Here is a 15974-nt window from a genome sequence, read left to right as displayed (position 1 = left end):
TGTTTTATTAGTGTGCAGAGGTTAGCTCACTGCTCTAGAGGATAGGTTATCCCCCATGCAGGAGACCTGAAAACAGTATGAGTACAATCTAGCCAAGTTTTACCCCATTTATTTCAATGGAAGAATTAAAGCTGTTTCTGCCATTGAAATCAATGGGGCTCAAAATGCTTGACTTTGAATGGATCACTCCCTTTCTCCTGGAGACCTAGGGAAGGTATAAAAGAGAGAAGGTAAACTATAATTATAATTTTTGCACATCAGCAAGACTGTTCTGCAATTATAATGGTAAATCTCAAGATGTATGTACCTATTATACGCAAGCAAGCTGCGTAATTGACAGCCATAATGCTGTGTTTCAGTTCCCACTGACTACTTTTTTGCTGTCCATTGCAATTAGAGGGTATTTCAGTGCCGTAAGCATGAAGTGTTATTGGTTGTGAAATTATTCACAACTGCAACATGCAGAAACATTGATACAAGCCTGAATGATATATAACATGCATATGAAGAAACATTCCTTGCTACCCTGATTGTACCATCTGTATGTTTTGTAGTTTGGGGGTATTTGAGTTTGGTTTTCTTTGACTGCAATTGATATTGTGTGGGAGCTCTCGGAAGATTGAAAGTTTTCAGCCAACTCCTTGCCCCTCAAACGCAGGCATAATTTCTCACTGATTTGCCCTCAAATATTATGTCATGGTGCGTAATCATTTACAGTATTCTCATTTGTAGGGGGACTCAGTGCTGGTGAAAAGAGCCTGAGTTCCCAGCACTCTTTATTTTTTCAAATACCTTCTCCTTAATTTTCAAGCCAACATGTATCATATGTAAGCTCTCCCACTCCCTGGGTCCTGTCAGTACCAACAAGGATTTTTGTGATAACAGATTGCTGCCAAACAGCTAATGAGCTCATTCAGTGTGCAACTCTAAAAAAATCATCAAATTGCCACTGGGTTGAAAATGTGTGGCCCTTTCTAGCAGTGACTCTCTCCTGGTCTCTCCCCCACCCCCAGCTCTGCTCCCCCTTTTTGGTTTAAATAGTGATGTCAGGGATCAAACCTAGGAATATACAACACGTGTCCATTATTGTCATTGCTACTGAGCAGAGTTAGATGTAAACCAGGAAACCTTCAGGCTTCACACAAGATAATATTATTTCCAGCAGTGGCACTTCCAGGAAGGTGCTTTCACTATGGAGCAGAGACTGGCAGGGCAGGGCACCAATTGGCTCTCTGTCTCTGATGTCACCAAGATACCTTCTAGACTAGAGAATTGCCAGAGAAGTTTTATACTTTTTAAAAGGTCCCCCCTCTTTTGTGAATAAGAAGACGAATTAACAGAGAAATGCATTGGCTATAAAAAGTCGTGCTTTCAAAACTGTAAAAATAAACTAGGCAGGCAGCCCACCTGAAGCATGAGGAGCAAGAAGACAGGTAGCTCAGCCAGCATTCAGTTTCTTGGTGCACATGTCTGTCATTTCAGTAGTGAAGCCTGGAGGAAGCCAGGCTCATCCCAAATCTAAGGGACACACGGTGATATTTGGGCCATAGATCCGTGGTAGAGCATCTGCCTTACATACAGGAGGTTCCAGTTTCAATTCCTGGAATCTCAAGGTTGAGCTGAGAGAGACTTCCTGCCTCTAATCCTGGAGAGCTTCTGCCAGTCAGTGTAAGCAACACTGAGCTAGATGGACCACTGGTCAGACTGCCTGTGCTTTACTATTTCCCCAAAACAACTGCCTCTAATGCCACTGGGCTCCACTCACAGCCTGGGTTACATATGTATGAAACAGCTGTACAGTAGTACCTTGGATCCCGAACACCTTGGAACTTGGATGTTTTTGCTCCCAAACGCTGCAAACCCGGAAGTGATTGTTGTGGTTTGCGAACGTTCTTTTGGAACCCAAACATATGACAGGGCTTCCGTGACTTCCGATTGGCTGCAGGAACTTCCTGCAGCCAATCAGAAGCCACGCTTTGGTTTCCAAACGTTTTGGAAGTCGAACGGACTCCCGGAACAGATTCTGTTCAACTTCCAAGGTACAACTGTGTTTTATTTCTAATAATAATAATAATAATAATAATTTATTTATACCCCGCCCATCTGGCTGGGCTTCCCCAGCCACTGTGGGCAGCTTCCAAAAAAATATTAAAATACTGTACTACATCAAACATGAAAAGCCTCCCTATGTGCTATGCATACATTTTAAATGATTTACTGTACTGTCTTGTTATGTGTTTTTCAAAACTGATTTAAACTACCCACAGTATTAATTCCATGTAGCTGAATGATAATCTTGGGCTAGCTTTGGCTTTCTTCAGCAAAGATAAGAATAACTGAGAAATGAAAGGCTCTGTGCCAATGCCTGGAGGAGCCCTTGCTGTTATTTAATTAGCTAAAATATTTCTTAACCTCCCATCAAAAGATTTCAGGGTTGCGTTTAAAAGTATGAAAACAATTGACACAGCATAGAAGTAAAATATTAAAATAGCAACTAGCATAATAAAAGGCGGGCTAAAAACAATAAACTAAGGAACAGAGAATACAGTTGTAACTTAACATTTCATATGGAAGGCCTGGACAACAAGGAAGGTCTTAAATCTCCTACTGAAAAGATTGTAATGCCAGATGTAAACAGAGTTTTGGCTCCAAGCCTCATTCTCTCCCTATCAAAGCCCTGGGTAACAACTCCTCGTATCACCTCTCAGATAATATCCTTGTGATGTCTTTCCCGCCATCTCATAAACTTGATAGCTGTTTTGGGATAGGGGGAAAATATACTGAAATGTACTTATAATCCAGCTAAGCCATCAGCTTGACTACCAACAAGCTGATAACTTTGCAGTTCTTGGGGATTCAGCAAGGCCAATCTACAACTTTTTTCTGCCTGAGTTGGAACAACAAATAGTGCCCTTGCAGACCATTTGCATCAGACTCTAAGTTTGGCACCTGCAACAGAAAATCCCTAAAGCATCTCTCTCTAAGTGTAAAACAACAGTCATAATAACTACTTCTTCTTCTTCTTCGTCTTCTTCTTCACAATTTATGGCCTTTTATGACACACAAAACAATTTACCTGTATTTACAGGTAGGTAGCCGTGTTGGTCTGCCGTAGTCGAAACAAACAAACAAAATTCCTTCCAGTAGCACCTTAGAGACCAACTAAGTTTGTTATTGGTATGAGCTTTCGTGTGCATGCACACTTCTTCAGATACACTTCAGAAGAAGTGTGCATGCACACAAGAGCTCCTGGAAGGAATTTTTAAATTTTGTTTCGAAAACAATTTATGGCCTTTTATGTCTGAGGCAACCACCTCACTCTACCTAATGATAGGGCCAGGTGTTGATTCAACAATGTGAGAAATTACACAGCAACTGGGCACAACTCTGCCCCATTTGCTAGGGCCTAGCACATGGTAGTCCACCATGTGGCCCGAGGGCAGCATGCGGCCCTCAAGGCTTTTTTTGGTGGCCCTTGGCAACATTTGACAACCTCCTCACTGCGGCCCTTACACTGCCTACCCAAAGCGGGGTAAGGAGGCGTGAAGGCTCTGACAGGGACCTAGAGTCCTCCAGCCTTCTTCCAAAAGCCTGTGCTGTGTGTAGTAGCACTGGCCCAAGGTAATAATAATAAATAATATTAAATTTTATTTATACCCCACCCTCCCCGGCCAGAGTTGGGCTCAGGGCAGCTAGCAACAGTAAAAATTACAGTAAAAAACATAGTAGCGGGGTGGGGAAAACCAATTTAAAATACAGGTTAAAATGCAATTTTAAATGCAGCCTCATTTTAAAAGTAGCCCATAGATCAAAACCATAAGGGGAGGGAAACATAAGGGTCAGACTGAGTCCAAACCAAAGGCCAGGCGGAACAGTTCTGTCTTGCAGGCCCTGCGGAAAGATGTCAAGTCCCGTAGGGTCCTAGTCTTTTGTGACAGAGTGTTCCACCAAGTCGGGGCCAGTACTGAAAAGGCCTTGGCCCTAGTTGAGACCAGTCTAACCACCTTGTGACTTGGGACCTCTAAAATATTGTCATTTGTGAACCTTAAGGTCCTCCGTGAGGCATACTAAGGTACTTCGTTGCCTGAGGTGAAGGACAAGTTGCCCCCATCCTCCATTCCAAGTTGAATCTTATTTCGTTGTCTACTGGAGAACGTCCTTTGCCACATCTTGAGGACAGCAGGCTAGTTTAGGGGGCACAGGGTAGGCCACCTGGCACACACAATGCTGTCCTTCGACACCTTGCTACTTCTCCCTGCCTCCCCCTGCCCTGGCATTCAGAACCTTAGGTGGCTGCCTCACTAATGGTAGGGCAACCTGCTTGCAGTTTTCCCACAACAGTTATTCTATCCCTAAACCTATATTATCAACTCTGGGACACTAACACAGAAAGCCTGCACTCAGTATGCAAATCCAGTGTCACCTTGGAGACATTACCTCACTACTGGAGAAGGAGGGAAACGAGGAGCAGGAGTCTGGAGTTTAGGAGAAGGTGATTAAATCAGTGTGAGGGAGAAACTTTGCTTCTTTTATTTTTTTAATCTTGGGAAACGAAACAAAGCAAATCACTAAGGCCATTCCTGAAGCTCTATGGATATTTATGTGCTTGGAAACAGCAGAGGAATAAAGGTGTCCCAGATTGTTCAGGGGAAAGAGAGGAAGCGACTGTTAAGAGGAGAGAATGAGTTATTTAATGCCTTGGGTGAATGCCAAATCGTACAAAGTTTGTGTGTGTGAATTCTGCTTTCAGGGGATGTAAGTGATCAGTAGTACTGAATAAATGTTTGCCTTGCTGCACAACAGAACCGTTGGAAGCTTGAGTGTGTGGCGTTAACAATCTCTCATTCTTAAACTGTAAATTGTTCAGGACAATGGCTCTCTGTGTGGCTACCTTGTGTTTACATCTCTTGTATGGCTCTCACCTCCTGCTGTTCTGCTGCTGTCAACTTTTAATCATAGTGATGGTTTCAATATCACTCCCTCCTCTGAGTAAAACAAACAAAAGGAAAAGCCCCTAATATGGCATATGAAAGCATGACTCCTCAAGGGCAGTTGCCTACAATATTGGGTTATGCAACTGAGAGGTGCGTTTTCCAGCCCCCACACCCCGCAATCTTTTGCATCCTTCTCACAAACAGCTGTAGAGCTCTTGGGTGGTACTGTACAGTGGTACCTCAGGTCAAGTATTTAATTTGTTCCGGAGGCCCGTTCTTAACCTGAAACTGTTCTTAACCTGAAGCACCACTTTAGCTAATGGGGCCTCCCGCTGCCGCCGCGCCACTGGAGCACGATTTCTGTTCTCTTCCTGAAGCAAAGTTCTTAACCCGAGGTACTATTTCTGGGTTAGCAGAGTCTGCAACCTGAAGCGTCTGTAACCTGAAGCGTATGTAACCCAAGGTTACATCCTTGTGCCGAGGAGAACGTCTACAGTCAACAGGAAAAATACCCTGGGCATTTCAAGAATGATTTCAGCTATATAGTTACAAATCCAACAATATACTTGGAAGTTCAAATCACTGGTCAGCCACAGGGCAAAAAAGAAAAGAAAAGAGGAAGGCAGAAGTTTAATAAGGAAGAGCAATTCCATCTAAGGAATGTTTTGAATTCTGCTTTTGTCATGTTTTCTCTCAGGCTCTGGGTCTGTTCTAAATACTCCATAAGAATAAGAAAACTCTTTAAAGAAATTGCTTGCCACTAGCATAGGTACACATCTTGAAATATCAAATGGATACTAACAAGGGGTGGAATTCAACACTGGGCTATGCTACATGTTCCCCTTGCACAAGCACATCAGCTTGCTGGACAGAACAATTTCCCTCCCCTCCCCATGTGATGTTCTCGGTGGCGCAGGAAGAAAGCCCCATTGCAAAAATGGAAGCCCTTGTGGAGGGCTTCCACTTGAAAGGGTTCATTAGATTTTTCCTCACCAGTATAAGCTTAGGCTAGGTAATTTTTTATGGTTGTCACTGGAGTGCAGCTTTAGAATCTTGACATTCCTCACCTAATATTCTAGACAGAATGTGAAAGAGTAAATTCTGTTTAGTTAGCCTAAACCATGAATTTACAATGGGTGCTCGTGGGGGCAAAGAAGCCTTCCTTAATGCCCCCAGTGTCCCATTCCCTTTCCCTGCCACCTGCTAAAATTAGGCTTGAAAGAAGCTGTCCATGAAAGTACAGTGGTACCTCGGGTTAAGTACTTAATTCGTTCCGGAGGTCCGTTCTTAACCTGAAACTGTTCTTAACCTGAAGCACCACTTTAGCTAATGGGGCCTCCTGCTGCCGCCGCGCCACCGGAGCACGATTTCTGTTCTCATCCTGAAGCAAAGTTCTTAACCCGAGGTACTATTTCTGGGTTAACGGAGTCTGTAACCTGAGGTACCGCTACAATAGAAGGCTCCTGCGGTGAAGGAGGCAATTGCAATGTGGGGAAGGGTACAACTGGGGAGGGGTAAGTTAAATTGTGTGTGTGGCACCCACAACAGTTACTTCAGTTTGCAGATGTACCCCTGGCTTAGACATTTTTTGTTTGTTTGTTTTTAAGGACACTATGAAAAGGTCTGTAAGCCCCTGCGCTACCCAACTGAGCCATAATGAGTTAAGGAACATAATTGAGATTAGAAAGCAATAAAACTCTAGACATGTAGCTTTTCTTAATAACTTTCACTTCTTCCGGGAGACCAGGGCGAGGCTTTTGCAAGAGTCCAAAGTGCAGGCTCCTTCCTGTCGGCACTCATTCTGTAGTTAGAGAGAAAATACCACCATCCAGGAGGCAGTGGCCATAGCTTACTAGCAGAGCACACACTTTGCATACCAAAAGTCCTAAATTCAATTTCCGGCATATCCAGGTAAAGCCGGAAAACACCTCTAGTTAGTGTAAAACAATACTGAGCTAGGTGGATAAGTGTGGTCTACAAAGGCTGCTTCATAGGCTAGGCTAGGCTAAAACGAGCAAGTTCATATTGCAGGAGTCTGGAGTCTGTGACATCATCAGTTACATAAATGTTAAAGTCCCTGCTAAAGTTTAGTGGTTGTGCACACAAGACAGAGCCTTCTTTGTGGTGGCACCCTTGCTGTGAAACTCCTTTCCCTTGGAACTCCAGTTCTCTTCTTTGATTTTTAAAGTTCAGGCATCAATTGAAGACCTATTTGTTCACCCAAGCTTTTGTGAGATAATGGTGTTCAGCACCTGGCTATATATTTGGTGATGCTGAGATTCCATACTATGGTTCATTGGAGGATATTCTAACATATTTTTATGCATGCATTTCAATAGACTGGATGTTGTTTGAACATTACTGAACATTACCCTAAGCTGCATATAGTAAGAAGAGCGATATAAACATGCAACAAACAATCAATCTGTTGTTTATGTGAAACCTCTGACACAATGCTGAAAGACTGGGGGAAAGGAGAAAGTGGCGGGGGGGGGGGGAGAGAGAGAAGAAGTGAGCGCTTTCTCTTATCCCCACCCCCACACTTGTACATTCAGGAAGGTGTCTAGGTTTTTGTCCCTTGATAGCAGCCCTTAAGCTTGTGTGATACTGGAAGATGAACTCTTTCTTGTGCCCTGCAAGAATCATCCAGTGCTACCGCAAGCAAATGATACAACAGCTCTTTTGTTATACCCAAATCCCAGAAGATATGAAAGGACTCTGTGTTTGCTCCCCTCCCCTCTCTGTCTGTCTGTGGGCTGCTTGCTGTCTCTGTGGTGGCTTTTTTTTTTGCACACACCCTTCCAGAATTCTGTTTTCGCAAGGCCCATAAACCTCCCTCTTCATCCCTGAAAGCTCAGGTACAAAGCACAGAACTAGCGGGATGCAAGTTCTCTCAACCGTTTGGTCCAGCAGCTTGATGCTTCTTCTTGAGTCTGATGTAATGCTAATATCAACTTCCTAACTCTCTCTGATTGGCCGTTTCAGACAGCCCATGATCCTGAAACCTTGTGATAGGAGAGGCTATAAGCACATACACTGTATGTAAACATCAAAACAGATAAGGTCCCCCACAACCCAACCCCCTTTGGTAGTTGGTGAAAGAATAATGCAAGATTTCAGGGCTTACACAAAGCTTTCGCTCAAATACTGTAGAATGCAGAGGTAGATGTTTAGTGAAATATGGAAGATTGCAAATGTTTACGTCAACAGACATTGGCCCAATAAAGGTACCAGCCTGCCCATTTGGCTTACCTCCCTCTACACACAGTAGTGGCTGCCTACATGGGTGTAGTCAAAGGGGGGGGGGGCACACCCCCCCACAAAAATAATTGAAAAGCATTGAAAAAGGCTGCTCCCCGTAATGTCCTCTTTTTAGTATACCCTAAAAAAGCTTGACAACTTTGGCTGCCCCCCCCCCAAAAAAAATCCTGGCTACACCCATGGCTGTCTATGTGTATTTTGGGAACATCTCCAACACTTGAACTTTGAAGGATCCGAGCATCTTGGCCAATTGTTGCAGAAGCAATATACGTGTTGAGGGTGGCAAAGCACCCAGCTAAATGTGATATTGGAGGTCCATGATCCAACTTTTTCTCTTTGCTTATAAGCTGCTGTGCGATATGGGGCTTATTTGGACTAGGATTAGGGTGTTGGAGAGAGAGTTTAACCCTTTCCCACATACCATTTATTTAAAGCAGGGGAAATGCAAGTGTGTGGTAGGTCAGGCTTAATCCCACTGTGGATTTTCCATGATGTCTTGTTTCTGAGCTGTTTGCCTTTGTGCACCAGCATGGCCAGCGGGTGGCAACCCAGCTGTATCTCTGTTTACCTTTATAGTTTGACCCAGCTGCTATTTTTGTGTGTGTGCAAAAATGTTAACGTTTGTCCAACTCCAAATTTGTTCTGCAAGCAACTTTGGAAGAAAATTTAATGTATTTACAGAATGTGTGTGTGTGAGAGAGAGAGAGAGAGAGAGCGAGAGAAGGATGACAGTAGAATAAATGTATAACTAGGACAATGGGGATGGACCTGTGTTGAGATTAGTGCTGGTTTCTAAGCCTTGAGGCAGAAACTGCCTTCATGTTTTTTGACTGCTCTCTTCAACCCTTATGCCTTCCATTTCGCATAGCCTATTCTACTGGCACCGTACAGAATACAGAAAGAGACACACAGGCTACACATGCCCACCCCAAATGCACAATTCCGCTTTGGACATGGAAGTGGAAGCCCAAAAGGTGCGAAGATGAGACATTTGCACATCTATTTGGTACTGTTTTATAAGACAAAACACCTCTGCAGACAAAGCATGAGATCTAAGTACATTAATGTTGCAAAGGTGAGAAAAAGGGCAGAGCTTGAATCAGAGGATAAGAGAAGTGTTAACCAATATGAGGAAGTACTGGGCGGGGGAAACTGGGGTTATAATGACCCAGGAAAGAAATGTTTCCTAGAAGAATTTGGCTTAAAGGAGGAGAAGGGAGCAGCTTGAGAGATAGCGAAAGAGAGACTGCAGGCATACAGATAGCAAAACGGAAGGCATGTCAGATAGCCCAAATGCTCGATATCACAACTTTTGGCTGAGTCGCAGACAAGCTGGTTCCTGGTTATTCCCTCCCACCAGAGACAAAAAACAAAACAGGCCTCTCATTCATCACATCAAATCTATACACAGTCGCCCTTCACACAAATATGTCTTGTCTGACTTAGTAGAAGTTCAGCTCTTACACAACCTCCTTGTAAAAAAGCAGTGAGGCACCTGTGACCCTTTAGAAGTTGTTGGACTCCAACTCGAACTCTGGGTCCAGTTGGCTTCATCTGAACACATGAAGAAGTTTTTGGGCATTCACGGAGAAGAACTTCATTTACTATACTAAACAGTTCTAAGATCAGAAGGGAGAACAGTCAATTGGGGGAACCAGAAGTCTTGTCTACTTAAGGACAGTCAATTATTCCAGAACTTAATTTCTAATTTCTGGTGTGAGTCATTTTGCAGAAGTTCAATTCTCAGCTTATATTTGTAAAATACAGGAGTTTGAAGTTACACTAAAGAAGATGCTAAAGAAGTAGAATAAGCTTTTGTCACCATAGTAGATACATGTCAAGCAGCCTCCCCCAATTTGGTACCCTCCTAATGTTGTTTGACTACAACTCCCATCACCCCTATTGCTTGTGCTGGTTGGGGCTGACGGGAGTGCTAGTTCAAAACATCTGGAGGGCACCAGGCAGGACTCCGCCTTTCCACACAATTAAAAACCCTGCTCAAGGCTGCTTACAACATGACAAGATTTACATAGTTACAAACATAACAAAAGCAGCTGTGAACAATAAATAAAACACCCCAGAACCAAACTGAACGATTTCCACTTTGATAATAATTCATAATAAAATCTTAAAAGAAAGATGCAAAAAATTGGGAAAGGCCAATAGAGGATATCTTCAAGTATAAGGTATAATTTTAAGTACACAACAGTAAAGAGGTACGTGTAACAGGTATCGCTACTAGATATTTTGCTACCACCCTCTGTCATCTTTCTGAATGAGGCTGCATGGCAGCAGGGTGTATCTACATCCTCAGAATTTCTTGCAGAGAGAGAAGCCTGTGCAAGCAAGGAACTCTACAAACATGCGCTAATACTCCACCCCAAACAGAACTACAATAGCAGTAGTTTTATGCCACCAGAGCATTGTATACATCTGAAGCACTAAGAGGAGATAGCATAGACCAGAATTGAGACCAGTGGTCTCGAAAGCAAACGATAAAGCTGTTTGGGCCTTGAAAACTCATTAACCTGGAGCAAATCTCTGCTTTCTGTTTCCATTCTCAGTGTCTGCTACAAAAGGTTCTGCCAGGCACACTATTATTTTGAGCAGTTGCAACCTTTTCACTAGATTCCTGCTGCCTCTCCATGGTTTGATCTCTTTCAGGGGGGAATTCTGTGCTTCAGCCTCACCCCATCAGTTAAGCTACACACGGCACATTTGGCAAAGACCAGCCTGCTTGAAGAAGCATGGACAGGCAGTACTATGTATTGCCAACAATGGATGGCAGGAAATCCTGATAAAATGGAAGAACCAGTGGGGAACAACCAGCACAATGAGGGATATTTAAGAGGTAAGCCTCTTTCTTCCTCTTGTAATATACACAGCAGAAAACCTGAACACCTGAGGATTTAGCTCAGCTTAACACCATTGTCCTTGTTCCCTTTACCCAGTGCTCAGCTATCTGTTTAGTCCTGTAGCACCACTTCATGAATGTCCTTTCCATCTGCTAGCTCTCTTTTTCTTTCCTTCCAGGTGATTACACTCTCACGACTTAGCCTTTCTATCACAAATGAAGTCACAGGGTACACGTTGGCTAGAAAACATTTTGCAGTGTGGGCTGTATGGGGTGAACAGAGCCCCACGTGAAAGATGTGTTTTAACATACAAAGGGAGGTGTTGGCTGCCATTTACAGAGGCGAGAGGCCAGTTCTCTCTTTCCTTGTATTCTTGCCCACAGGCAAGCGATTCCCCGGTTTGCTGAAACTCTGCTGTTAAAAGCTAAATGGGCTTGTGCATTATGATATCCATGGCAAATGCAGAAATCCCTTTTCTTCAGGGAAAAATGAAACAGTGCCTATTTGCCCTTTAGAAAGAAAAATCTAACCAGGAACAATCATTTGGACCCTGCTGGATCTTCCTCGGCCCTCTTCTGAGATTTAAAATGGATCCCCAGCCTGGATACCAGGCTCACTGATCTTTGAATGCTGTGGGGTGTTTAGTGGAGCAGACTTGTTCTCTGTGGGTCCAGAAGGCAGGACTAAAATGAATGAGTGGAAATTGCAGGGAAGCAGATCTTAGCGAAATCGTAGGAGAACTGTCTGCCTCACAATAGGGTAGTATGCTGTCCTTTTTTGGGGGGGGGGTTGTCGGGGGTTGTCCTGGCAGAGGATTGCCAGGGATGCTGTAAATGCATCCTGCACTGCAGATCCTGCTTTGAGTAGGGAGTGGACTGGAGGACCTCTAAGGTCCCTTCTGACTATGATTCATTGAACGTGTTCAGAGGCATTCTGTTTATTGCTACTTTGCATGTGTAACTGCTGAGCCTTCACACTGAATAAAGGTCTGTGAGGCTGAGCTTGGCCTGACCTCTAAATTACACTGTAACCCAGGCATCCCCAAACTCGGCCCTCCAGATGTTTTTGAGACTACAATTCCCATCATCCCTGATCACTGATCCTGTTAGCTAGGGATGATGGGAGCTGTAGTCCCAAAACATCTGGAGGGCCAGTTTGGGGATGCCTGCTGTAACCCATTCTCTGACATCCACTCTACTCTCCTATCACATATAATTCCATCTTATTTGTCGTTCTATCACGCTTCCTGCTTATTCTGTTCCGAGCTGTCTCTCGCATTCAGACAGTCCTTCACAAAACCTCTTGCACACCATTTCCCTGCCTTATTCCATCCCTCACATTTGCCTTCCTTTCCTGGACATGCTACATCAGAATCTGCAATCAGGACAAATGTTTTATTTTCAGTTAAACAGAAATCACATCACAACACTGTTTAAACATTCTTAGTCTGAAATACAAACTCCTATCTAGATAAGAAGCTTGAGTATGTGTCCATCATCCCATTTTAATAAATGATTCATCTTAGAAAAGCACAGCTTCTGTCATCTCCCCAGCCCACCCCTATAAGTGCTCCTATGCCTTTAACAAATTTAATAGTTGCATGGCAGGTAGGCATTAAACAGGTTAAGCCTCTTCAATCATTTGTATCAACATGCTAGGATAGTATCCACAAACTGAACATCTGCCTAGAAACTGTCCATTATTTCATAATACAAGTTGCATACCAGTGCTGGTGGCATGTGTGAATGAATTACAGATACAGTACAGCTTTCTTGTGTGGTTGTTGTTCAAACAAACGAATCTCCAGGAAGAAGGAAAAAACTTGCCTGGCTCTGCAACATCAAACTGGCTGATCAACAACTTGTGCCAGGTTCAAGCGGCGCAAAGAGAAGAGAAAGCACATTACAAACTTTTTGAAAGTATACATGAACACACAGTGTCCTAGTGCCTACCTGGGTGAGAAGCCGTACGCTTCATTTAACGTCTCTCTGGTTAATCGATAGGCAAAAAAATAAAAATAAAGGAAGCTCAGTGGCTGAGAACAGACATGAATTAATTCCACAAACCTCATTAGTGCTGGGTCTGATTCAAAGTCCAAATCCTGTGCAACAATCCAAATAGCAGGCACCCACACACCAAGCCAAGAAATTCCTCTAGAGGCAAGAGTTGTGCGGGGTGCGGAAGGAGGACTTCACTGCTTCATTGCCATTTCCAAATGAAAGTGGTGGTTTTTTCCTGGCTCTTCCCCCGCCCCCAGCTCCCCCAACTCCTGTTTTTATTTTAGATGCCAAATGGAAATCCTCAGGAAGGAAGGCAGGAAGAAGGAACTGGTGGATGTGACATACCTTTGCAGGGCTCCTGGTTCCTTCTGATCAAATGCTGTTGACTTCTACCTTCTCTCTCCTCTCTCTTTACTTCTGCTTTTTAGCACCCTCTGGCTGCCTTTCTCTCACCAAGAGCATATGGAAGAGTTGCAGAGCAGTAATGGGAACAGCTCTCAGGCAAGTGGAGTCTGAAGAGACAGTTTTATTTTAGCTCAGGTGTGCGCACAGAGGGGAGGAGGGGTGGCTGTCCGTGACTCAGGTCTGTCTGGCATGCCTGTGAGTTACGCACACCTGTATGGGCAAGAACAGCTCGGGCAGCCAAGCCTGCACTCCTTTCTTCCCAAACACATGCTCTTTTCTCGAAGGGGAAAAAAAATACTCCCACCCACAGGAAAAGGGGTTAACGCTTGGAGTGAGACAGAGCCCAACCCAGCTGAACGTCTGCAACGAAAATTTGCAAAAGGGGTTGTTAGATAGCAGGGGAAGGAAAACAAATCTGATAAGCTTGATGGTGCCACAAGATCGCTCCAGTCCTTCAGTGTTTCATCCACGTACGCCCACAAAATAAAATCGGCTGGATTACTGCTTTGAAGTCCCTTTTCCCCCCAACCCAGTTTTCTGTCTCTTTAGAGCTTGGCCCGCCAAACATCCTATGCTGTGGAAGTCAAGAGAGCATTGTGTTTTGGTATTTGAGCCCTGCGCAGCCCCCTGAGGAAAGGTCAGTAATGTTCCTGCTATATCAACAAGCTCCAGCTCCCTATTTCCTTCGCTGCCAGACAAAAGCTTAATGACCGGCATCCTCTGTTTGTACCTCAAATAGGTGAAAGAACAATTGGACCCCACCATCTCTAGATTAAGTACCCCCAGACTAAAGCCCACAGCTTCCCAAGTCTGATTATATATCAGCCTAATTCCGCTAACTGGTGACTTGAAAGCACAATCCTGTTTGTGCAATTGGTCAGTACAGAGCTGGCTCTTCCAAGCGCTAAGCCACGAGATGTGTTTTAAGTGGGGATCATGCAAGAAGTGGTCATTTTTTTATGTCCTGTGATTTGCCCTAATAAAAGTCCACCCCAGGCTAATTTGCAATGTGTAAACAAAGATGCAGCTATGGTTGGGAATTAAAGGAGAGAGGCTACTTTGTACTTTTTCCCAGCTGCTACTATGTGCGTCTCATAATTTAGAAAGCATTTAAAAGGCTTTTAAACTAGGCCCTTATTTCATCAGTAGGCTGGTTCCTAGCTGTGCGCCCTATGGGTTTTTCAAGACCAGAAGGCTACATAGATGTATTTCTTATGCCAAACTGTGCTCCAAGTTCCAAAGGTTTAGGGTGAACAGAATCTAGATCAGTATCTACCTGTAGATCTCTAGGTAATTTGCAGTAGATAAGCAAGAGATTTTTGACTCCAGATGGCTTAACAATAGAAACAATTCCCACCTCCCACCCCAAACTGAGATGCTGAAATGAACAATACTTACGAGGGAACCAGGAATTGGTTTTTGTGTAAAAGGTCAGTGAACTCACTTCTGGTAATGAAAATAAATCTTCCTTAGTTCTAAATGTTTGTCTACCACTGTTTCTAAGCCATCATGTTGCACATTACCCTGGTATATGCATATTTCTGTACACATTATTACCTGGCTAGAGAACTGCATTGTGAAATTAGGCGTGTGGATTTTGAAGGATGGCTGTGTTTCAGTTCACATATTGTTTTGGAGAAAGCAAATTAGGCAAGTTTTTAAATGCAAACTGAGACAAATTTCTCTCCCATCCAAGAAAAAAACCACAAAGTAGATCCACAAGCTTGAAGTCAGCTCATTCCTGCTCTAGACAATACAAATGTAAATAATAGAGAAGGATGCCACTGCCAACCGGTTGTTAGGATCCATCGCACTGATAATCAGGGTGGGAGCTTACCGTTAAAAGCATGCCTTACAAAACCCCCACACATATATTAAATAAAAGAATGTACATTTTACCACCCCAACCCCCTCTCCTTCTCCCCTCCCCTCTCTTCTTCCCCAACCTTATACTGCAGGCATAGGCAAACTCCAGCCCTCTAGATGTTTGGGACTACAATTTCCATCATCCCTAGCTAACGGGACCAGTGGTCAGGGATGATGGGAATTGTAATCCCATACACCTGGAGGGCTGGAGTTTGCCTAAGCCTGTTATACAACACTAATGTTTCTCACCGAATGTAACTGATCTCTCTGTGGAAAGAAAACACCAAGAGAGAAAATGCACATACTTTTGTAACCAATAAAATCTTTAATAGATTTTTTTTAAAAAAAACAACAACACAAAACATGTGCTACCAGATGGCTGACCACGTCAAAACGAATAATCCTTCACCTCCTCAACATATTCCTCTGGATTTAGTGACAGTGAAACTGCTTGCACCAATTACGGTAATAAGGCAGAATATCCGCAGGGAATGTTTATTTTAACATGCATGTGTTAATGTGATCAATTTATTCAGACACCTGACTTAATTTCACTGAATTTATTTTCAGTGTATGAGAGAGGAGGCAATGACTATGGCAGGAATTCCCTCACCCAACCCAATTTCAGCCCTCTGGTGCAGATTTGGGGAGGG

The 15974-nt window shown here is 43.6% G+C and overlaps 1 protein-coding gene and 1 long non-coding RNA gene across 2 annotated transcripts in view; one reads left to right on the top strand and one right to left on the bottom strand.

The window, feature by feature from the left end:
* Positions 1–13042, bottom strand: part of ITGB4 (integrin subunit beta 4) — a 67877-nt gene extending 54835 nt beyond the window's left edge. The window contains exon 1 of the mRNA XM_079965874.1: positions 13003–13042. Coding sequence (XP_079822000.1) covers positions 13003–13027 — 25 coding nt within the window. The 5' untranslated portion in view covers positions 13028–13042. The remainder of the gene's footprint in view (positions 1–13002) is intronic.
* On the top strand, positions 4483–11806 carry LOC307210409. The gene is made up of 4 exons (XR_013835960.1): positions 4483–4492; positions 9064–9169; positions 10860–11046; positions 11229–11806. It is a non-coding gene; the product is annotated as an uncharacterized lncRNA (long non-coding RNA).
* Positions 13043–15974: the final 2932 nt, after the last annotated feature.

The sequence above is a fragment of the Podarcis cretensis genome (assembly GCF_951804945.1).
Source record: "Podarcis cretensis genome assembly, chromosome: 2".
In the NCBI taxonomy this organism is placed as follows: Eukaryota; Metazoa; Chordata; class Lepidosauria; order Squamata; family Lacertidae; genus Podarcis; species Podarcis cretensis.
This window is presented reverse-complemented; position numbering and strand designations above follow the sequence as displayed.